General features: G+C 22.4%; 4 protein-coding genes across 4 annotated transcripts; 3 read left to right on the forward strand and 1 right to left on the reverse strand.

Moving 5' to 3' along the window:
* PBANKA_0801800 (conserved Plasmodium protein, unknown function) lies at positions 1 to 8952 on the forward strand (the record flags this gene model as incomplete). Its single annotated transcript, XM_034564164.1, has 1 exon — positions 1 to 8952. The coding sequence occupies one exon, from the start codon at positions 1 to 3 to the stop codon at positions 8950 to 8952; it is 8952 nt and encodes a 2983-aa protein (XP_034420988.1).
* Positions 8953 to 9650: 698 nt separating this feature from the next.
* Positions 9651 to 12995, reverse strand: PBANKA_0801900 (methyltransferase, putative; the record flags this gene model as incomplete). Its single annotated transcript, XM_034564165.1, has 1 exon — positions 9651 to 12995. One exon carries the CDS (start codon positions 12993 to 12995, stop codon positions 9651 to 9653), a length of 3345 nt encoding a protein of 1114 aa, XP_034420989.1.
* Positions 12996 to 15614: 2619 nt separating this feature from the next.
* PBANKA_0802000 (conserved Plasmodium protein, unknown function) lies at positions 15615 to 21755 on the forward strand (the record flags this gene model as incomplete). Its single annotated transcript, XM_034564166.1, has 1 exon — positions 15615 to 21755. The coding sequence occupies one exon, from the start codon at positions 15615 to 15617 to the stop codon at positions 21753 to 21755; it is 6141 nt and encodes a 2046-aa protein (XP_034420990.1).
* A 1947-nt stretch (positions 21756 to 23702) lies between these two features.
* On the forward strand, positions 23703 to 26093 carry PBANKA_0802100 (phosphoinositide-binding protein, putative; the record flags this gene model as incomplete). Its single annotated transcript, XM_034564167.1, has 1 exon — positions 23703 to 26093. One exon carries the CDS (start codon positions 23703 to 23705, stop codon positions 26091 to 26093), a length of 2391 nt encoding a protein of 796 aa, XP_034420991.1.
* Positions 26094 to 26349: the final 256 nt, after the last annotated feature.

Consider the following 26349-nt stretch of genomic DNA (forward strand, 5'->3'; position numbering starts at 1 on the left):
ATGTATAAATTAAGTAATATAAATTCAAGGGATATAGAGAATGCAATAAATTTCCATGACAATTTATTTGAAATGATAGAAGAAGAAGATGGGGAAAAACCAGACGATATTAGTCTGGGAACAAGTGAATATTTTGATAAAAACGATATTCTAGAAAAAAGGATTGAGGAGGAAAATAAAATCATAGATATTTTTAACAAAAGCTTAGATGTTAACGATACAGAATACAATAAAATTATGAGTTATAGCAAATTATTATCTCATGATGTTGATAATAATATAGAATCAGAAGAAATAAAAATCAATGAAACCATAGAAGAAAGAGAAAATTTAGAAACGCCAAAAATATATATAGAAAAAAGTAGTAATAATAATTCGAATACAAATCTTTATAAATATAATGAGCATTATGAAAAGAACGAAATTAATGATAGCCAAAATGACGACATAAAAATAAATAGCACCAAACATAATCAAGATACAAATACGAATCGTTACAAACTTTATTTGTCAAAAGAAAATCTTCCCGAAAAATTAGAAAAAGTAAAAGTAAAAATAAATAATATAATGAAAAATGTATTAAATTCGTATAAAGAATCATATAAAAAGCAATATATTTCAAGATTATTTCAGTTTAGAGACATAAATTGTATATTTAGTTGTATGTTTTTTACATTATTAATAATATTTTTTTTTATGAATGAGTGGATGGGAATTCTATTATCAATATTATTATTTATGATATCAATGCAATTAAAATATGCTCTTTCTAATATGGTATTGTTGAATTCGATTATCGCAATTATTTTAATATCTATAGCTACATCTTTTTCATATGCGAATATTAATAAAAATGTGATAGGCAATATTGTTGTAGGACAAAATGATAATATAATTATAAATGCAAACAGAAATTTGCTAATGCTAGAAACATGTCTTTGTCTTTTCTATGCATTAATTTTATTTACATATATGATTTCATTGAGGGGTATAACAAAATACAGACAAAAACATATTTGGATATATCATAATGTAATCACTCTTTTTAATTTTCTTGACGTATGCCTTATTTTTTCATTTGGGGTATTAGCATTTTTCTTTATATTTATAGCTTTAGAGAGTAATTTACTTACAATTTTTTCTATAATATTATTTGTAAGCAGTTTTTTAACATATACTTTGCGGTCATTTAGTAATATTTTAATGCTAATTATTCAGACGAGTTTAACAATAACGAATCTTATTATAGTATCTACATCTTTACCCATAAATCATCCAATAAATAATAAAATAATAGTAAATATGCAGGCACAAGGAACTAACAAATTACTTAACAATATTTATTTATTTTATATGACATATTTAATATTTTTTTTGGCACTTAATTTATTATACACATTTTATGTTTTCTTTTCAAATAAAATTTTTTTATCTAGATTGTTTGCTCAAAGAAAGATATATTTTTCAAATGTCTTTCCATATCCCACCAAAAGTTTTAATGAATGTGCTAATGGCGAAATATATTTTAAGCAGGATAAATATATATTATGTTTGGGTGATAATAACCAAATATTACACGCTTATAAACAAAACAGTAAACCTGTAGAGATAGACATACGCAAATATATGTATAACGAATTTCATTTTTATAAACAACTTTTATTAAATACAATTATAGACTCGAACAATTTAACAAATGAAGATATAAATTATGCAATAAAACATAATGCTAATGAAGGGAATAATAATCACTATTCAAATTATCAGAAACAAAAAAATTTCAAAAATAAAACATCCAAGTACAATAATAATGGAAACAGAGACGTTGTATTAGATGTAATTGATACATCATCTGATATGTCCAGTAACTCTCTAAGCATTGCTGGTGAACCAGAAATAATAAAAAATAAACATGTATCAAGTTGTAATAATAATAATACTAACAGTTACAAAAATATTATAAAGAAAAATTCTCGATTATTACTTAAAAAGGTAACAAATATTCAAGATGAAAAACTATACAAAAATAAACGTAAGGGTAACAAAACCCTAAATAATTACTATTATCTAACAAATTGCGAATATTCGAATAGTGATTCAAATTCATTGTTCTATAGCAAATATTCACATATAATTGGGGTATTAGTAAAAAATTATGACGATTTAATATATTATTTAAATAAAAAGAAAATACTTAATAAATTAATTGATTCAGAATCAGAAATCAACAATACAAATGCCAAAACAAATGACAAAGGTTTTAATAATTTAGGGGAAAACAAATCCAATGAATTGTCTATGTCAAGTGAGTTGAAAATAGATACAAATATACTAAATGATGAAGCCATAAGTAATTGTAGTAATATAAAGAAAAACGAAACGAAATCGAATTCTCAAATGAATGATATGCATAATATAAGTAAATCCATCGATAATATTACTCCATCATATAAAAGTGAATTTGATAGCAATAATCTAAGTAATCAAATTTTTATGGGTACATTAGAAAAAGAAAATGATTCATCTTTTTATTGGATAAATAAAAAAAAGAACTTTAATAAATCAAATTCAATATTTACAAATTGTACTAATGAATATTTTAACATACCTATTTATTCAGCATCTCCCAACATTTCTCCAGATAAATGTAATAAAATGGACGAAAACTATTTTTGGTATTACTATCCTGGTATTATTGATAGAGTATATAATGAATGGTTGACGTGCAAAAATCTAGATTGTAAGAAGTTTAACAACGATTTTTATCATTTGCTTAAAAATTCAAATGAAATACAAAAATATTTTTATCAAAGTAATAGTATTGAAAAACAAGGTGACATAAAATTATTTGATATTACACAAGTTTTAAGTAACAATATAAATATTATAAACAAAATTGTACAACCTTATTCCCCCTTAAAATCCTCATCACTTTTAAGTGGTGATTTATTACCTAATAATAATAATGGCAATTCATTAAATGGAATAATAAATAATTTTTTAGAGGATATAAATATCGATGGGGATGATATCTGTTATTTTGATATATCTAATATGCAATTCTTTATTGAGGATAATAATAATAATATAAACTTATTTTTATCATCCTTAGCTCACAATCATAGGATACACAAATTATTAAATAACCATATTGCAATAAATTCTTCCGATATTTTACAAAGTCTTATAAAAGAAATAGATGAATATACTCAAGAAAACAAAAAAAATACTAATAGTTATTATCAATATAATAACAAAATAAATGATAATGCAAAATTTTTATTTAATGATTATACTTATAATGATTTAGAAAAAAAAGGGACACATATTTTAGACGAAAATAAGGAAAATTCAATTATATTAAATAATTCATATGGTTATAAAAACAAAAGTAACAATATAAAAAATTATAACATCAATAATAATAATAATATAGATGCTATTATAGAAAATTGGAAATTTAATAAAATTGGTGATATAAATATTTTAAAAAATAACAATTTTAAATTTAATGGTTTTAACCTGCAAGATGCAGATGGTACTTTAATACAAGACAAATACAAAAGTAATAGTGAAAATATAAATTTTAATGATTTATTAAAATATGCGGAAACATTAATTATTCAAAACACTGGAAATGAATTCATGAAGGAAAGTTTTGCAGATGCCTTATCTAGTAATTTATACTATGAATCGGAAATTGAACTTATTAATAATTTTGATGAAATTTTAAGTAATTTTATTAAAAATGTTCAAACTGAAAAAGTGAATTCGCTTTCTTCTTCGAATCTTATGGATAATAAACAAAATTATGAAGTAGGGGCTTATTCAAACACTAGAAAGAGTGCATATAAAGAAAATATTTCAAATATAATTGACGGTTCGAATAATAATGAGCAATTTTATCAAAGTCTAAATATTCAAACACTTCAAACTAACAAGAGTGATTCTATGACAAAAAATAAAAAATGTACCGATATATTAGACAATATTATTTCAGAATCAAATATGTCAAACAAAGGAATGTACACCACTAAAGAATTAACTGATGTAAAAAAATTAAATATTAGAGAAATTCTAACATCTCCATCAAAACTTGATGAATTTACTATACCAAAGACAAAAACTAAAGATAGCATTGAATGCCTTAAAAAAGAAAACAAAAAAATTAAAGAGCTTACTGAGTTACCTTATAACTCTTTAAAGGAGTATATTGATAACGATCCAATTTCCGAAAAAAAACAAACCAGTAATCATAATTTGTTATTTGAATCGTGTTTTAATCTTTCATCCAGCATAAAGGAAACAAAACATAATAATGAGCATGTGTTAAGTAGTTATGGTAATGTGAAGGATGAAAAAGATAAAAATAAATTGAAGGAAAAAGAAGGCGAAGAAACTGATGAAATCAAAAATTTATACAATTCTATAAAGGATACTAAATTCATGAAAAAGACAAATATAAACAAAAATAAAAGTAATGAAAGAAACCATAGCAACTGTTACAGTAGTAGTAACCATAAGCATCACAAAAAAAATGGTAAAAAAGAAAATAATTTTGTTGAAAACTTTTGTATATATAGCAATAATATAAACTATGACTCAAAGAAAAAAACACAAGGAAAGCATGATGAACATAAACAAATAATAATAGATCAATATGACGATGATAATTATGAAAAGGAGTATGGATATAATTCAGAATATATAAAACGAATTGAAGAAAAAAATTATTCAACTAAGAATATATCAAATGATAATATAAGTAATAGTAATAACTATAATATTGATAATTATGATCTTATAAAAAATTTAAAAAAATATTTATCCTCTTCTAGCAATATAGGTATAGATGACAATGAATTTAATGATACCTTCCTATTAGATTATATTAATAAATATTTAGAAAATAATAATTCATATAATATAAATATATATAATGAAGTAGTTATCAATAGGAATAATAATAAAAGGGAAAATGCTGAAGAAACAGAAGTAGACAAAATAAAACATACTTATAATACATCAGAATTCATACACAAATTAAAACAGAATAATAATGATAAACAATACATAAAAAAAAAAAATACGTTTCTGAAAAAAATTGACTTATTTAGTAGTTTCAACGAAAAGAATAATTTGTCAAAATATTATGATACATATGATGGAAGCAAATTATTTAAAGAATTGGACAAAAAAATAAATAAGGAAAATGCATTTTTCTCAAATTTATATAACAATAATTCAACAAATTTTCTTAATATGAGCATATTGAAAAGCAATTATAGCAACAGTAATAGTTGTGATAATAATTTTTTAAACAAAACTGATCTTTTAAAAAACTGGAGTTATAATACAAAACTTATGAATGTTAATGTAAAAACTAACGAAAAAAAACATGATACATCTAATATATATAATGTTAAAAAATTAAATACTTTAGAAAAGATAAAAGAGGACATAATGAATTATATTCCAATTAAATTAACAAACTTAAAAAAAAACGAAAACCATACAAATTTAGAAAAAAATATATCTAAAACAAAAATGAATAACCCTGTTTCATGCATTGGTTCGTTAAGTAATAAATATGACAATTTATATTCCAATATAAATGAGGAAAACAATTCTCTATTTTTATCCAAAGATAAAAAAGTTTCTAATAATTTATTTACCACCAATGAGCAAGATGAAAATACTATTAAATATAAACAAAATATGCAAAACATTACTAACGGAAACGATGATATATATCATAGCATATATGACTTAGAAAACTCAAATAAAAATAACAACATTGAAAATTCAGTCTTTGAATTAATAAACAATGAAAACCATTCACAAGAATATCAGAAAAATCAAATGAGCCAAGAAATTATAAAAAAACCAAATATAAATCTAATGATAAGCAACAGTCCACATTCTATTCGTAATCTTGGTCACCAAACATCCCCAAAAATATCAAACATTCTCAACGATAGCAAAACCATAAATATAGACAAAAATGATATACTTGATAATAAAAATAAAATAAAAATTTATCAACCTAATAAAAATATATTTAATGATGTTTATGGATTTCGAAATAAAATATCAGAAACAAACTCATCAACAGAAAATGATTTAACCGAGTTGTTAGCTGGTAGTGATGTGTTTTACGAATCTTTTAAATATAAAAGCGATGAAAATATCGATGATTTAAAAAAATATACACATTTAGAATTATATAATAACGAAGAAAATGAAAAAAAAAAAATTACATTTAATAATGTGAATGATAATAATAATAATTTTATAAGTTATGAAATTAAGGACAATTCGAATATTACTCAATCGCCAGATGCAAAAAACAATATAAATATTCAATCAAATAAAGAAAAAGAAATTACAAAAGGAAATAAAAATACAGAAAAATTAAATGATACTTCCATACTTTCACTAAGCGGAAAATATTACTTAACCCATCAAAATATATATAACGAAAAATCAAACAGTAGAAATAGAAGCACATCAACTAATTCTTTTTTTTTGAAAAATAATAATTCTTTTGAAAATAAAAATTATCCAGACTCAGAAAAAAAAATTTTGCACAATTTTTTCAAAAATTCTAATACGCATAAACATTCTAATGATTTTGAAATAAAAAATGGACAATCTATAAAATTGATTAAAGAAAATGATGAAACATTAGACAAACAAATAGATGAAATATTAAACAAATTAAATAGCCAAAATGAAATTGATAATCAACTAAAAAATGCAACAAAAAAAAATACTAATTCCAATGATAGCAGCAAAAGTGATAGTAGTAGTAAGAGTGAAAATAATAGTAATAAAAGTAGTACCAGCAAAAATCAAAGTAAAAGTGAAAGTAACAGTAATGATAGTGCAAATGCATTTGGTAATGTGAAAAAAAAAAAAACATCTAATAATAAACAAAACCAATTAAAACGTAGTGATCATTCAGAAAAAAATACATACAAAAATAATGAAATGATGATATCAGGTTTTTTAAAGAAAAACAGATATAATTTTTCAAGTGAAGAAAATGAAAAAGAAGAAAAAATGAAAATTAAAAATAGGTATTATAATAAATGCCGTATAATAAAAAATGAAAAAAATGATAATAAACATATAATTAATTCATTCAATAATTCATATTATATCCAACATTTTAATAACATAATTAGTACATATTCATGGTGCCCTAATAGTATTGATTTAGAAAAAAATGAATATTCATTAAAAAAAGACAATATCTATATGGATACAGGTAGTACTGAAGATAGTGATGTATCCGATACAAGTAATTTTGTTAATGATGTGATACATCAAGATTCCAATTCAAGCATGTCGTCAAATGCATCTGAATATTTTGAAAATAGAAGTTTAACAAAATGGGAATCACAAAAAAGTTTGAAAAATTTACTAAAAAATGAAAAAAAAATAGAAAATAATCAAATCAGTGAATATGAAGATTCTATTAAACATGTCGAAATAAATACAAATGAATCTTTTATAGAATTAATCAAACAAGGTAGTATTTTTCCTAGTATTAAAATTAACCCATCCACAAATGAAAATAATGAGGGCAATAATAAACATGTATCAAATGATCAAATTTATAATCAATATAAAAATAAATTAGAAATATTTAATTCGGAAAAATGTTCAAATGCGTCTAAGCATGCATTAAATAGTAGCACACTAAGTTATATATCTAAAGAAAATAATAAACAAGACATATTTCTTAATACACCACAAAATAATATTAGTAAATATGATATACAGGTATTTACGGATGATGGAATTAATGATGAATATAATAATCAAAAATGGGATGAAGTGAATAATGAAGTTAATCAAGAAATAAATAAAAAAAATTATATAAAAAACAAACATGTGAAAAATCAGGAATATAAAATTACAAATTTAAATGAGTTGAAGTCAGTTTCATATAATTCTTCATATCAAAATAGCAACATAAATGATACACAAAGAAATAATAAAATAAATTCAATTTTTTATCATGATCAAAATGATTCATCATTTTATTCTAATAACTCGGATGAATTAAAAAGTTCTAATATTGGAATAAATTCAATGGATATATATAAATTGCCAAAAAATCTTGTAAGTAATATTGATTCGTATAACGTATATAAAAATAGCAGTTTATCTAATATTCCATTTAATGAGTTTGAAAAAAATGATATAGCTGTTCAAAACGCTATTTCGCAATATCAAACTGTTAATGTAAATCCCACCATTTTGTTCGAATCAAAATATATTGAAAATGTATTTAATACCCATGAAAATACACCGAGTGAAGGTCTAAAGAAAATTAATTTACAAACTAAAAAGAATTTAGCGAAACAATTTCCAATTAATCAAATTAATAATAACAATAACTGTGGTATTATTAGTAGTAGTAGACATAGCAGTATTGATATATATCAAGAACCCCAAAATACCAAAACATATAATTTAAATAACAAATACAAATCAGAAAAAAAAGAGATACCAAAAACGCAAATTCGAAATACACATGAAAAAAAACCCAATTATATAAAAAGGGAAAATAATAGTGTAGTAACTGATATTCAAAACGATCGCAAAAAAATGTTTATAGAAGAACTCAAAAAAAAGTTACTCGAAAAAAAAAATGTAAAATCAACTAATAGTATAAAAATAAGTAAAGAAAATAAAAAATACAATAATATAGATGCTAAAAAAGATACACACTATAATTCAAATTTGAAAAATTATAAAAAAAAAAAAAATGAAAACATTCGAAAGATGAACAGTGAATCAATTGAAAAAAAAACAAAACATATGTCAACATTACAGGATATTGGGAAAATTCCCTATTCAGCAAATAATTTTTGCAATATTATTAACAGTGATGACGATATAGATCAAAATATGTTCGTAAATATGGGTTCAAAATAAGTTTGTATATATAATACCCCTTGATGATTAATTCTACGAATTGCATATCCTTTCCAAAACTTAATAATAAATAAAATAAAAGTACTGTTTTATGTACTTAATGCATACAAAATGAGGATAATTATACATGCTATACAAATTATAATTTTACTATTGTGTGTTTTTTTTTTGTTCATGTGGCATGGATCATTTGTTTTCCATTGTCAAATCTATATTTTTATGTATTAAACTTTTATAGTTATTTTTTATATTTAATCGTGATAAATTATAATAAAATATAGTAATATTAATAATCACATATATGATTAAATTGTTTTAATAATATTTACATAAAGGCCTTTTCCTTTCATTCTTTTTATGGAATATTAAAATATCGCGTTCATGTAATTATATAAGTTGAATAAGATAAAAAAATTTATAATTTAAAAATTAAATATTAAAAATATTGTTCGGTTTTCTTTCTATTTGTGAATTATATTCAACATTTCTTGCAAAATTGATAAAACAAAAACAATTAAAAAAAAAAATGATAATATTTATGTTAGCCATATTAGCGAAAATAATTTTCTTTTAAAATATGACAGTTTTGTTGTAAAAAAAATATGTGTAAATTTATATAAATATGTCATGAAAATGGGTGTGATAATATATCCATATATAAAATATATGCATATGTCAGTGGATATATCCCTCGAATTTTAGTTTAATATGTAGGGAAGCATCATAATGGAATTTTTATCAATTGTAATATCCACGTAAATATTTCCTTTGTTCGATGGGATAGCTAGAATTTGTTTATTTTTATTCAGTGTCAATAATACATTAGGTGAATATTTATTTAGTTGCTCAGTTTGTTTTATTGTCTCATTAGTTATGCTATTTATTTTAGATTTATCTACTTTTATTAGATCCAATATGACATCACTTTTGACCCATATAATGTTTGTATCACCAAGTGTGCTATTATTTTCCATATCAGTTGTAAAATTATTTTCTTGGCCAATATTGTTATGACTTGTTTCATTTTTATCGTCCTTAGAAATAGGGGCAACATTTTCAGTTTCTTTTTTACATAATACGTTTTCATCTAATTCATCTTTTGTTTCTTTTCCATTTTTATTTGAACTACTTTTTTGCATCACGCTTTTTCTTTCACCTATTAATTTATTCATATATGAATCAAAATCAAATACTCTTTCCTTATTTTCATAAACAGTAGAAAAAAAATTTTTAATAATATCTTGCCTATATTTTGTATTTAATAAAAAATCATCTATATTTTTAAAAAAATTCATAAAATTTATGCATCCACTATAATTAATCCTATAATAATTTTCTACATTATTTTTTTTATTTTTATCCACTTGAATTACTGTTATTCCCGCACTGATAATTTTTAATTTTATTTTGGTATAACTTTCCAAAACATTTTTAGTATTGTTACTAACAAAATTTATTTTTTTAATATTCGAATTTATTCTGTCATTAATTCCTAATTTACTAGAATTATTATCATCTTTCAAATGAATATATAAATTATCTTTTATTGATAAAAAGTCATCATTTAAATTAAAATACGTTTTTATTTTATTTAATAAATCATTTGATTTTAATAAACTTTCGTAGTAATTTAGAGGTATATATTCCTGTTGTTTTTTCAATCGTTCAGAGCCAACACACAAATTGAATTCATCTTTATATTCGTAATTTGTGTATCGTTCTTTATCAATGTTTACAATTATATCCTTCTCTTCTTCAACATTTTTCATGTTTTCCATTTTTCCAACTTCTTCCCATTCTTCCTCCTCGCTTTCTTCTTTCTGTTCTTCCTCATTTTTTTCCATTTCTTCAAAGTCTTTTTCATTTACATTTTCGTTGGCAACGTTATTACCTATGTAATTGTTCAATTTTTCTTCACTCTTTTTATTTATCAATTCTATGATATCATATCCTGATGAACTCGGGTTTTGAGTCAGAATACTTGCCCTTAATATGTTGCTACTTCCTACTACATTATAACTATCAGTTATTTCATCCATTTCTCCATTTTTGTTGTTTTTTATTATATCAAAATGATTTACCATATTATAATCATTCATAAATTCATCACTACCTACCATATTATAACTTTTAGTTATTTCATCATTTCCTGTCATTTGTTTTTCTGTTTGTATATGCTTATCGTGGGGAATTATATCATTATGTTCTTTTTCGACTGCTTCAGAAATTTCATTGGGATGGTGTATATTATTAATTTTTTCATTTTTTTTTTTTTTTTTGTTTTTTTTTTTTTTGTATTTTTTATTTTTATACCTATGAATGATTGCCTCTTTTTCCAATTCATTTAAATCGGCTCCTTTTGCTTTTATAATATTTTTTATTACATCATGTTTACTTCTTTCTTTCCATTGGACCTGCCCACATTTTTCAATTAAAGCGATAAAAAAACCGCCAGCATTATAATGATGTGGAAAAAATCTTTTAACATATTTTAAATTAATTTTTTCCATAAATTCTTTATTAGGAGTAAACATACCATTTTTAATTTTTTCATATATTTTTTTAAATTTTTCAGGTTGAATGCTTTTTAAATAATCAATAAATTCGTCATAAGTATTAAACCATTTGTCATCTATTAATAGTTTCCATTCTGTTAAGCCTTCTCTATAATTTAATTTTTTAACTAATTCATTTTCAAAGTTAATTAATTTTAAAGATTCACCATTATTTAACAAATTAAATACTTCGCATATAACTGCTTCGTTTTCAATAGGATTTAATGAGCAAGTACTATATATAACATAACCCCCCTCTTTTACTAATTCAATTGATCTTTTTAAAATATTAACTTGCAATTGAAATAAATTATAAGCATTTAACGGATTCCAGTTTATCCATATATTTCGATCTTTTCGTAATGTTCCATCACCACTACATGGTACATCACATAAAACTGAATCAAAATATATTTTCTCGAAACTATTATCTAATTTATTTTTCAAATATAAATATGGGAAAATAACTGCATTGTTATTTGTTACAATTAAACAATTACTATGTATATTTTTCAAACGATGAAATAACATACAACATCTTTTAAAATTTGCATCATTTGCAACAACAACTCCTGTAGGATTATTATTTGATATTAACTTTTTATATTCATTATATAAATTATGATCAGCATTTAAAATATACTTAAAAAATTCATCATCATACAAATTGTTTTCTAATATATTATAGTAAGTTTTGTATATGTCTTCTTCATTATCCTTGTTATATTTGCTTTCATTTTCTTCATTTACTGGATCTTTAACGTCAATTTCTTTCTTTTGGTTTTCCATTGCACTATGGAAAGTATCAGTGCTCTCGTTTAGCATTGTAACGATATTATTTTCATCATTTTCGCTGCTTTTATTTTCACTAATTTCACTACCTTCACCACTTTCACCATCACCCTTCCCAATATGTTTATACAATTTGCTGTGGTTATTTTGAATAAATTTATTTATTAAATAGTTTTTATATTTTTTATTAGCTATTAAGTGCATATAATCAACTATTTGCGCTGTTTTTGATCCCGGAGCAGCACACATGTCTAAAACAAAAAAGTTTTCTTGCAATTTCAAAAATAAAACAGGTAACATACTTACTAGTTCCTGCCTGAATATATACCCACTTTCATTTAAATTTATTAAGTAACTATATAAATTTTTATAATTTTCATCTTTCTTTATTTGTGATCTTGTTAAATAAATTTCATAAATATGATCATCTTCATTTAATTGTGTTATAGAGTAATTATTTTTACATATGCCTTCTAACTTTTTTTTAATATTTTCATGAATAAAATTGTTAAATTTATTATTCTTTAAAACCCTAAAAGTAATGGGCAATTCTTTATTTATTATTTCCATAAATTCATCAATCTCATTTTCGTTAATTATATTCTGGCCTATGTAATAATTAAAAAATTTATCATTTTTTTCAAGAATATTATTACTGTTATAATAGGTTACATCATTTCTTCTTTCTTCTTCCATCTTTTCTATATAACTTTCAAATTATATATATACATATATACAACGTTTTATAAAAAAATGAATTTTACAGTTGTTTCTGACTTAACACAAATGTATCACTATATCGTTAAGTTAGTGTTTAATTTCTCGCATATATATAATCTTTTTATTTATAATAAAATAATTTTCTTATTTGTTCTCTTTTCAAAATTTACATAAACTTATTCAAATTTTTACAATTTTCAAAAACATCATTTCAACATATTATATAAATAAACAAAAAATAAATATTTATTTATATTTAAGAAAATATGCATAATCAGTTTAAAAATATATATAACATGTTATGTATATATTGTCGCCGAAAAAACCTATGAGTATTAAAAAAACATTATTATCCCATTCCCTTATAGCCCCATGAAAATTGCACCTTTTATTCTTATATATATTTGTTGTTTATTTTGTTTAGCAATTTTTATTAAATTACTTGTTTTATATAAAAAATTATGCAAAATATTATAGGATTTAAAAATGTATTAAATTTTTATTTCGCTAGTGGAAAATAGCGTTTCACTAAGGATTACATTATATTTTTTTAAATAAAAAAACAAAATCCTAAAGTCAGAAATATCATAGTGTTTGTTGTATACATCATTAACAATATAAAATAGAATATAAAAATATATGTAATGTTGTTGTTTGAGCTTTTTTTAGTAAAAAATTCGCACAAAATGTTATATAACTTGGTTGTTCATATTTACATAAAAATAATAAAAATTAATAAAATTGAGGGTATTACATATATGTAATATGCACCAATTTTTATGGAAAATCGGGTTCTTTATATTATACTTAACATTTTAATGAATACTATATAAAGAGGTATACAATATTATGAATATAGAATAAAATATATTATTGATTTAATACACCACCGTCCGTTCTACACATTCCACATATATGTGAATGTATAAAAATTATAATTTAAGTTTTAAGGTAGCATTTCAATTATTTGAAGAAAATAGTTAAACAACTTTTTACCCAATAAATGTATTATAGATATTGTCTAATTTATTATGCAAACAGAACATAAGAAAATAATTTATATATACAATAAGGGTTTAAATAAATTTATTTGAACTTTTTAGTTTATTGTGGAAAATATATAAATATATAAATATTTCAATATATTTACACTTTGGCATTTGTTGTACCTAATTTCTCATATATTTTTTCGTGGGGTTTTCTTTTTTGAATGTTATTAAAACCTTACTTATGCATATAACTTATATTTCTGTCCAAGATAAAAAAAAATCTTTAAACGTAAAATAGTGATTGCAAAATACTAATAAGTTATATTAAAACAAACTAAAATAATGATAAAAAATCAATAATTAAGTAAATTATTGAATAGGTATGCGAATAAATAAAGGGGGAAAATAAATAATAGCAGTATTATTATGTAGCACTGTTCCTAGTTTAACATAAAAAAATTAAGTGCTATTTCGTTACAAGTGTAATTGCACAACGATAATGCACATGCATAAATAATTACTTATAAAATTAAAATATTTGTTTTATTGGTTCACTTGTTTTTTTTATAATAAACAATAAAAATATATAAACAAAATAAAGAGTATTGCCACATAATAATAAAATAATAGAAAATTCAACAATTAGTAATTTGTTAATTATAAAATATATTAAAATTGTCAAGAGAAAAATAAAGAAAGGAAAATGCGATAAATGGGTATTTTTGAACATATCCGTAAAATTAATGCAACCAAAAAAAAATAATAAATAATAAATTATACACATAATAATATATATATTATTATATATAGTGTAACAGAACTATTAAGTATGAAATTGTTTTATATTTAGAATTTAGATCGACTACTATCTTAGACACATATTCTTATTTTTTTGTAAAAAAATATATACATGAGTTGTATATATATTGGAGGCAAAAATGCATAATACCCATAAAAAAATATTTATATAATTTTTAGTTCAAATATATTTCCGAATGTTTAGTATACCTCATTTTATTTTGCTTTATTTTACATATATTGTATGTTTCATTTAATTTTATTTATATTATTATTTTGTTTGTACATACTTGCCACTTTGTAGTATTTTTTTCCTCTTTATAATGTTTCTCCTTTCGCGATATTTTTTCGTGTTTTTATATTTTCAATTTTATGTTAATATATTATAACAATGGAAATATTCATTAAAAATGATAATTCTTTTTCATTTTGTTATGTAGTTGTAAAAAAATAATTAGTTTTATATTTTATTTGTAAAATAGCCACATATATATTTACATTGTTTGTGAAATATATATAAAGAAATACAATTAGCAAAACAATACATTTTTAAATAATAATACTGCTTATTATTGTTATATTTTTTTTGTTTTTTTGCATTTTTGTATTTTTGTGGCATTTTATATTGCAGTATATATATGTATCTATTTGGTTGTTATTTTTTGTAGTGTGTGTATGTATGTCCATGTATGTATATTTTCGTATAGCAGGTTTGTATTCCCGTATATATGTATTAATTTATGTATCCTTTTTTGAAAGTATATATAATTTGTTTAAAGACAATAATTAGTCACATATTGATATCAAAATGACGAAAAGAAAAGATATCGAAAGCAACCGATTTTCTTTTTCGAAAAAAAAAAATTGGGCAAGAATAAATTTCACATTTTTAGTATTTGTACTTGGGATAAAAACCCTCTTTTGTATATTATTATTTTTATATCATCAAATAGTACTATTTTTTATATTTTTTATATCAACAACAATATCGTTATATGCATTAGTTATTAATACATTTACAAGCTTGATATTATATATAGTAGTATTATTTTCTATATTATCTTCAATAGGTTTATCATTTTTAGGAATAGTACGCATTGATTATATACTTAATATTTTTTATGATGATTTTATATTTTCTCTATTTTATTCTCTCATTCCATTATTTGTATTAGAATTATTTTCTTCTATTATTTACACATGCATTAAAAAAAGGAAAAAAGGATATATAGAAAGACGATTAAGAGCGTTAAAAATAATAATTGATGGAAATCAAAATAAAGAACATCAAGAAAACCTTTTATTTTTACAAATAGATTTGGAGAATAACCAACTAAACACATATGACAAAAATTATAAATATTATTTAACTCATTATAAAAATAAAAAATATATATGTATAGAAAAAAAAACAGATTATTCCACTGATGAAGATGACAATAATCAATACTCTTTAAGTTTTGAAGATGTTGATCATCGAAAAAATAAAAATGCAACAAAGATTATTCCCATATCATATAATAATATAAGTGAAGATTTGAGCTTTGTTCATTCTGGAATTAAAAAATATGAAAAAAAACATGGATCCAATAATAAGAAAAATAACACCCCCCAAAAAAATAAAGAAGCTAAAGTAGATAAAAAAGATATATCAAATGAAAATGGTAAAACTAAGGAAAGAGATAAATATAATTTTACTTATAATTTTGCATTAAAACAAAATACACAAGAAAGTTCTATCAGCTTTCAAAATATACCAAATGAGCAAAATAAATGTGAAAATAAAATAATATTGAATAATTTATATGAAAAAAAAGACATTTCCAATGCAAATATATCAAACGACCAAAATTCTGAAACTTCAAAAGATTTGAGTTCATTATCATATATTAAAAATGAAGAAATTAATGAGAAAAAGGATGTAGAAAATCTTCGAAATAGTTCAAATAACAATAAATCTTATTTAGATTCCAAAGAAATCATTATTGTTGATACTTATAAAAAATCGATAACAAAATCATTGATGTTTTCTAAGCATGAAAATATATCTATCAAAAATGAGGATAATAAAAATGATTTAGAAAAACATTCAAATAAAAAAGACTCTAAAGCAGTAAAAAACAAAGAAGAAGAAAATGTAATAATCGATAAATTTATTAAAAAAAACGAAGAATCACAGGAAATAAATGAGGATTCATATATCGAGACAGCAAAAGAAATTCAAACATTATCTGAAGAAAAAAACAATCATAAAGAAATTAACCAAAATAAACAACTCGAAGTTAAAAAAAATAATAAAACAAAAGTCTCATCGAACAAAAATTTAACACACAAGGAAAGATCTAGAACTTTATCAAACAACCTTATACAAAATGAAGGGGAAAATAAAATGAAAAAAATTGAAAAAATAAAGAAAAATGATAAAAACAAAGGATCAACATTGGAATTAAGTACTTCTGTTTTGGTAAAGAAACAAGAAAATGTAATGATTAATATTGATGAAAATAATAATAAACAAAAGGAAACATGTGGTCAGAATAAAATTAGAAATGTAACTTCTGATTATTTTACATCCATAAAAACGTTAAATAAAGATATTAATAGTAGCATACCTTTAGAACAAAAGCAGAAAAATGAATCATTAGTAAATGATTTCTTAAAGAATGAACAAATGAGGCAATCAAAAACAATTTTAACAGTTAATAAAACATCAATAAATGTTACTTCCCTACCAATTACTAATACTACTGTTAATAATACGCACCAAATTATGAATTACAACAAAAATGTTATAAATGATTGTGATCCAGTAAAGGAAAGCTCAAATACAATTGATCGAACAAAACCCAGAGTTAATAAAACGAAGTTAGTTACAAATTTGAACACCTTAAAAAAAAATATTGTTGATATAAATTTTACAAAGGAAAAGGGGGAAAAAATTAATAATTATGAAGAAAAAAATATATTAAATGTAAAAAAAATATCTGAAAAAAAAACGTCTGAAAATACAAAGCACCATGAAAAAAAAAGAAATACTAGTAATCATATGAAAAAGGCAATGAAAATAAATAAAGAACAATATGAAGAATGTAAAATAAAAGAAAAAAATAACAAAGAATGTGAATATTTTTTAAAAGAACAAAATAAAACATTGATAAAAAATAAAAAAATAGATTCATTTACCATTTTAAATAAAAATGAAACTAAATTAATTAGTGAAAATGATGCTAAAGCATCGTCCCAACCAAAAGACATAAATTCTATTGAATATTCAACGATAAATAATTCAAGTGTAATGAATATAAATTTATCTTTTGGTGATAGTTTACCATATACAGACAATTCTGGTAATATAATTAATTCTTCATATCAGAACCACATTCAAAAGAGGAAAGTAAAAATAGAAAAAGTAGAAAAAGGTGACGAAATGAAAGAAGTTGAAGAAGTGAAAGAAGTTGAAAAGGTAGAAAAAAGTGAAGAAGTTAAAGAAGTGAAAGAAGTTGAAAAGGTAGAAAAAAGTGAAGAAGTTAAAGAAGTGAAAGAAGTTGAAAAGGTAGAAAAAAGTGAAGAAGTTAAAGAAGTGAAAGAAGTTGAAAAGGTAGAAAAAAGTGAAGAAGTTAAAGAAGTGAAAGAAGTTGAAAAGGTAGAAAAAAGTGAAGAAGTTAAAGAAGTGAAAGAAGTTGAAAAGGTAGAAAAAAGTGAAGAAGTTAAAGAAGTGAAAGAAGTTGAAAAGGTAGAAAAAAGTGAAGAAGTTAAAGAAGTGAAAGAAGTTGAAAAGGTAGAAAAAAGTGAAGAAGTTAAAGAAGTGAAAGAAGTTGAAAAGGTAGAAAACAGTGAAGAAGTTAAAGAAGTGAAAGAAGTTGAAAAGGTAGAAAAAAGTGAAGAAGTTAAAGAAGTGAAAGAAGTTAAAGAAGTGAAAGAAGTTAAAGAAGTGAAAGAAGTTGAAAAGGTAGAAAAAAGTGAAGAAGTTAAAGAAGTGAAAGAAGTTGAAAAGGTAGAAAAAAGTGAAGAAGTTAAAGAAGTGGACGACGTGGATAAAGTAGAAAAAAGTGAAGAAGTTAAAGAGGTTGAAGAAAAAGAACCAGAGCAAGTAAATGAAAACAAAATCACTGAGCCTCAAATAAAGCAGGAGGGAGAGAACGAAACGAAGGAAATTAAGGAAGGAAATCATAATGATAAGATTGATCAAACAAGGAAAAACGAAGAAACAATTGAATGCAAAAAGGTGTTAGAAACAGAGGATAAAAATATAAGTGAAGAAATAAAAAACGAAATAAAGATCACTAAATTGGAAATGAAAAACGATGAATACTCATCAGACAAAAATAAAATTCAATTTAACAAAAGCAATGATATTCTTCACAACATTTTTTTTAAAAGTTCCATATTAAACGATCCTATCGTAGGTGATAAGAACAATAAGAAACATGTGCTCATACAAAACGACGGAGATAAAAATAGCGATGAAAATAATAATAATCTCTTCTTCAAAAAACATGAATCAAATAATTATAAAAAAAAATTAGAAAACACGACATGCTTAAACAATTTAAAAATTATAGAAAATAGTAATAATGTTATAAATTCAAATTTGAATAGCGAGGATGTTGAGGATTATAATTCTGAAAATAATCCAAATAAGGTTTCTCAAAATACATATAATTTTTTATTATATAGCAACGAAAGTAATAAAAATGAACCCATATTTTCTAGTAATTTAGGCAGTCTATCAGTAAGTAATTATTTTGATGATAATAATAATACAGAACACTATATTAAACCTTATGGTGATGTATGTGATAGCTCAAATGAATTTAACAGCAATTCTCTTAATATCAAAAACTGTAATACATTATTAGGAACATCACGATCTAATGATTGTACTGATCCTTCGAATTTCTTAGTTAATAAAAACACTAGAAATAACAACAATAATGCAAAGATTAAAAACAGCAGTAGGAATAAAAATCGAATTAATAAATGGCTTACCCTTAGCAATGAAAACCCAAATAATGAGGTTTCCAATGTTAATTCTGTAAATTCAAGTGAATCTCCAAATTCGAATTCATTATTTAAACAAAGAAAATCCTTTTTTGAAAATCTTAAAAAAGATAGATCATTAAACAATAATAAAAATAAACCCGAAAGTAATAACGAATTAAATGTGTTGAGTAAAAAAAATAATAACAATTTACTAGAAATAAATAATTCTAATATTTTATTTAATGCATCTAAAAACGATTCAAATGATTCTTCAAATAAAAAAATCAGTTCTGATGTCATTAAGAATGACAATAAATTAACATCGTACAGCGAAGAAGACAAACATTTAACAATTTTAAAAACAAATATATATGATAATTATTACATCAAAAATGATAAAATTAAAAATAATGAAAAGAAAACTAAGGATATAAATATCAATATTAAACATGGTGATAATAAGCACATCGAGGGAGACAACAAACTCGATATAAAAAGTATAGACACATTTCCATCATCTGATGCCTCTAAAAAATTAACACCATTCTTTACCAAATTTGATGCTTCTGATACCACAAAAATCGAAGAGAACAAAAACAATTCAATACTCAATTTGACTAATGAGTCTGGTGTTATAGATGTAAATAAAATGGCATTAAATAATTGTATTATTGAATCAAATTTGACTCAAAAAAAAAATAATGAAAATACAATAGAAATAACGCCACAAATTGATGAACCTACTTTTAATACATTTTCTAAAATTGATGAAGAAAAGGATGCAAGCATATCTAGTAATAATGATATAGAAAATGACAGAAATTACAATCAGAAATTTAATAACAATAATAACATTGATATAAAAATAAGCGAAGTTGCAGAGTTACCGAAAAAAAATACGAATATAGATATTATAAACCCTAATCCAAGTGAAAATGAAAAGAATACAAATGTAACAACCGATAAAAAGGAGGATGTCAATGCATCAATGGATAAGGTATCATTTCCATTCTTCTTAGGAAATTTGAATCAAAAGAAGAAGCCAACCTTTAATGATTCAACTGAATCTAGTAAAAATGAAGATACAAATAAAGTTGAAACTATTGAAAAAAATAATATTAATAAAGATTCGACGAGTTTAATTAAATTGAATGATGATAAAGCAAAAGACCAAGATGCAAAAAGTAACGAAATAAAAGAAAAAATTGACGAGATAAAAATAAATGATAATAACTTAAAAAATAAAGAAAAAATAAATGGTACCAAAAAACCTATGAATAAAGGTTTTCAAAAAACTGAGGGGGAAAATATTTTCCCAGAAAAAGAACCAACATTAGATTCGTATGATAATGAAACAAATAACGCTATTTCTAATATTGATAAAATTTTAGAACCTATATCTAATGCTTCTTTTCTTAGTATAAAGATAAATGACTCGAATAAAATAAATCAAACTTTTAAAAGAGATGATATTACAGATGATGAAAAACAAACAAACGCAAATATTGAAATTTATACAGGATTAATTGGCAAGATTTTATCAAGTAATAAAAATGAAGAAAATAGTAATGGCTTGTTAAATGTATCTTCACCAAATTCGAGCAATAAGGATGAATCTGATATTTCAGTAAAGAATGACATAAATGAAAAAGTGAGCAAAATTAATGATAAATTGAGTGAAGAAAAAGAGTCTACCCTAAATAGCACAATTGATATTGCAAAGGATCCATTGGAACATATAGAATTCAAAGAAGATAAGGAAAAAAGTGAAATAAATGAAGTATCAGGCGATATATTAGTTGATAATATTGAATCTGAAAACAAAAATAAAGAAAACCCACAAAACATCAATTTCGAAAAAACAGAAACCTTAATCAGTGAAGGAAAAAGTTCATATGCATTAAACACAAAAAATTATAAAAACAATAAAAATAAAAAAAAAAAACGAAAAAATAAAAATATGTAAGCAAAAAAAAATATATATAGAATACTATGAATGTGCTCAAAAAGTTCAAAAATCAATGAAAATGGGCATCGTAAAATTGCAGTAATTGTTATGGCCAATTATAAAACGATTAAAATATATTTATGTGTGTATACAAATTCTTGAAGCAATATTAACATTATAAACAAAACATAATTCAATAACCGTATTGTAAATATATTTTAAAATGTATGATCATATATTATTTGCGTTGGTAAGAACTTTTTTTTACACTGCACATTATTATCCCTATTTTATTGATTCATTTGTTTGTTTTATATACTATATATTTTTTTCAGGATACTATTTAAATGCAAATTATAATAATTAATAGTATGTATGTTGCATTGCTCTTACTTTATTGTCTTATATTTATATTTATTATTATGGAAACAATTTTACTTTCTTAACACCAATATATATATATTTCGTAATAATTTTTTTATGTGAATAACTAATATATATTATTATTATTATCATTATTTATTTTTTTATTTTAAAAAACTGTTAAAAGACTGAATTTTAAAAAACAAAAAAATAATAAATTTACTCGATCGTAATTATTACAACGCAGGTATTTCATCGTTCTATAAAACCTTTACGTAAGTCATTTTGTCAATTTTTTATTATTACAAAAAATGAGCATTTTAGTATTTTCTTAAAGTTATATATAATGAATGGGGAACATAAATAGCAGTCATAATAATAGTATTATAATCCGTATGAAACTTGCACAAATAAAATTTATTTTTGAGCTATGCATATCTTTAAATTTTATATATAATTTCAAAACCTACATGAAAATAAAAGTGACCATATCAAACAACCCACTAGTCAGACTATTTTTATAACTATGTATAAAAGCTGGAGGAAATTGCATTTGCACACAATTTTTAAGTATACTTTTTTTAGCGACATATTACATGTATTTTTCTACGCTTTTATACATAAATACTTATACATATGTATATTAGAACATAAAATAAAATATAAATTATGATAATTTATTAATACATAATAAGAATTTTAATTTCCTAATGGCAAAGTTTATACCAATTTTTTTCCAGAATATGCTAAATGAATAAAAAACAAAAGTTATTTTTATATACATTTATGAATTTTGTGTATAGCATTTTAGTAATTAAACGTTTATATCTATATAATAGTTTGAAAATACTTATTATCCTCAACATTTTATTTGTTTTAATAATACACAATGCATATTTTTTTATTTTGTGTACCAAAGAATATAATATATTTAATTTTGTGTTATATTTTTTTCACCCTTAATTTTATTATTATTTTAAAATGCCATATAATACTAATCGATAAAAATCCATAAAAGATTAATGAATAGGAAATATATACATTTATATTGTATATAATATTATTCGTGTTATATATTTAATATAATTTTTTTTATTATTACTCTTTCAATACATATTCTTGAGAATAAATTATATTTTTAATAAATATTTTTATAATTAATAAAAAAATAGTTACACCATTTTTTTTAATCAAATATTCTTTGTATCATTATAAAAATGCATTTTTTATGATTACAATTTCGTTATTTTATTTTGTTTTTCCTTTTACATATTTCTATATTTTTTTCGTTTTAATATTATTATAATTTTATTTGTAAAATATTTTTCTTTTTGTAACAGCTATGCCGTTCGAATTATATTTTCAAATGGCTGCTATGAACTAAATATGATGAAAAGCTTTTTTTATTGTTTTTGTTTTAACTAATATTTGATGATATATACTAAATGCGGGACGGGAAAAAAAACAAAAAATAAATAAACCTAACACTGAAATTAGTTAACATTAAATAATAACAAAATATACCACAATAATAAATAACGTACTGAACAGGTATAAAATATAAATATATATCCTATTCTTTTATATTTGTCTTTCGAAAATATGGAATTGGAGCATTTTAATATTTACATAAACAGAGTAGATAGCAGAGATGAAAAAATTTATTACATAATTTTAGTTAACTACAAAGATCTTAAATATGAAGTAAGCCGACGGTACAGTGAATTTGAAAATTTGCATTGTGAATTGATACATTTGGGATATTCAGCTTTACCAAATTTACCCAAAAAAAAATTAGTGTCTTATAATAATCATGAATATATAAATTATAGGAAAAGAATATTGAATAATTATATCCAAGATTTATTTGTTAGAGCAGATATAAGATGTTGTGCAAAATTTTTAAATTTTATTTTATTTTATGACAAAATAAATTTATCAATAGATATTGTTAAAACCAAATTATTAAATAGTGTAGGCCCCCAAAAATATTCCTTAAGTGATTTATATATTAATGAAAAATATAATTTTATAATATGTGTATATGAAGATAAGAGCAATTTTAGTAAATTAGGAAAACTATGGTCAATAATAGAACCTGATATGATTGGAGAAATTAAAGTATTTACATATAATAATGATCTTACTTCAACATTTGTTGAAACACATAAAGAACGAACTATATATAAAGCAGGAAATATTATATGGTCAGAAAAAAATAATGAAGTTATTATTTCTGGAGATGATGGAAAAATACATATATATCAAATAAATTTAGAGTTATTAATTTTAACATATATCAAAAGTATTCCTTGTCATAATGATACTATTTTAAAAATGTGTTCAATAAATGATAACTTTTTCTGTACATGTGGATATGATAATGCTTTTAGAATAATCGATTTATGTGAGTATAAAATATTAAGTGGTGGAAGATGTAATAAAAGATTAGATAATGATAAAATAACTACTTGCCATTTGTTTCAATGTAATAATCTTGTTATAGGTACAAATAATTCCTTATTTTTTATATATAATATGGGTTTTAATCCTCCTATTTATTTAGATACAAAAAAGTTAAAAAATGGATATAATATTAAGTGTTTTACTAATACTGAAAAATACATATTTATTGGTTATGATAATATAATTGCTTGTTACAATTATCAATATGTTAATGAAGTTAAATCCACAAATAGTGTCGAGATAAGTAGTGAACATAAAACGGGAAACGACAACAAAGGTAATATTGTTAATGCACCTCAGGGTACTATAATTATGGAAAATAAACGCAACGATTCATATCCTATAAATAATTATAATATAAGTGAACCTAAAAATATTACAAAACTAGTTATTGACAATAATATGTGTGCACAATATATACCCCCATTATTATACGATAATAATGTTTTATCTTTAAGTGTAAATAAAGATAAAAAGATATTATATGCAGGATATGAAGATGCAATTATTATTTGGTCAATAACAACTGGATTGATAATTTCTTCGTTTCATGCACATTCAAATGGAGTTCACTTTTTAAAATTTATGTACAGTTCAGAATTATTACTATCAGGGGGAAATAGCGGAAATTTAAAAATTTGGAAAAATGACATAGATAATTTTGAAATATGGAAACCACAAAAAAATAAAACAAAATATACACAAGAAAATTATCGAGAATATGATAAAAATAAAAAAAATAATAGATTTGAGCAAAATCAATTTTATTTTGATGAAAGTGATAATAATAGTAATTGTGGTTATTATAGTACCCAAAGCGATTCGAGATCAATTGATAATCTTTTAGAAGAAACAAATAAAAAACATGAGTATAATGCACTTGATACATCGAATTATAAAAAAAATATAGTCAATTATAATGCGCCAACAAAAGAAAATATTATGAAATCATCTCAAAGTAATATTTTTTATGAACAAAATACAAATTCGTTAAATGAATTAACTTCAGATGTTACTAATTTGGATATTTGCATAATTACGAATAAAAATGAAAAAACAAACTTTAGCAATATTAGAGGTTGTTATGATAAACAAGAATTTACTGACTATTACTATAATAAGGATATAAATAATTCTTCAAAAATGGGCAATATAAAATATATTTCACAAAATGGCGCTTCTTCATATAATTATATAACCCAAGAAAATGAAATAAAAAATTATGACATATATCCGAATCAATATGATCGTAATAGTGTGGAATATGATCATAATATTGATCTTCCAACTTTTGATCAAAATATCAATCTTAAAGATAATATCCCACATAACTCTAACTCTGCAACTGTAAAGAACTATAATTACAATACTAATAATTCCCCAATTAAAAGCAATATACAATTATATAATACTGATTCGACTCTTGTTATGGCCAATATAAATGAAAATGACGAATCTTATAATTTAAAGAAAAATATAGTTTATGTCACTGATGATGACGATGACTTAATTTCAGCTTTTAGATAACTTCATTTTATTTTTTTTTTAGTGTGTTTCATTTTATTGATTTTTTTACGCCCTTTTATTTTTTCTTTTCCAATTACTATAAGGGAAAGCATATATACATACACAAACCCGAATCCAATCAACAATAATGTATGAAATAATGCATTTATATGTATACATTATATATATATATATAAAATATTAAGTAAATTAAAGTTTATTTTTTTTCTTTTAAAATGATGTATATATTTATGTTTCTAAATGTTTATACAAAAAT

Source organism: Plasmodium berghei, assembly GCF_900002375.2.
Source record: "Plasmodium berghei ANKA genome assembly, chromosome: 8".
Lineage (NCBI taxonomy): Eukaryota > Apicomplexa > Aconoidasida > Haemosporida > Plasmodiidae > Plasmodium > Plasmodium berghei.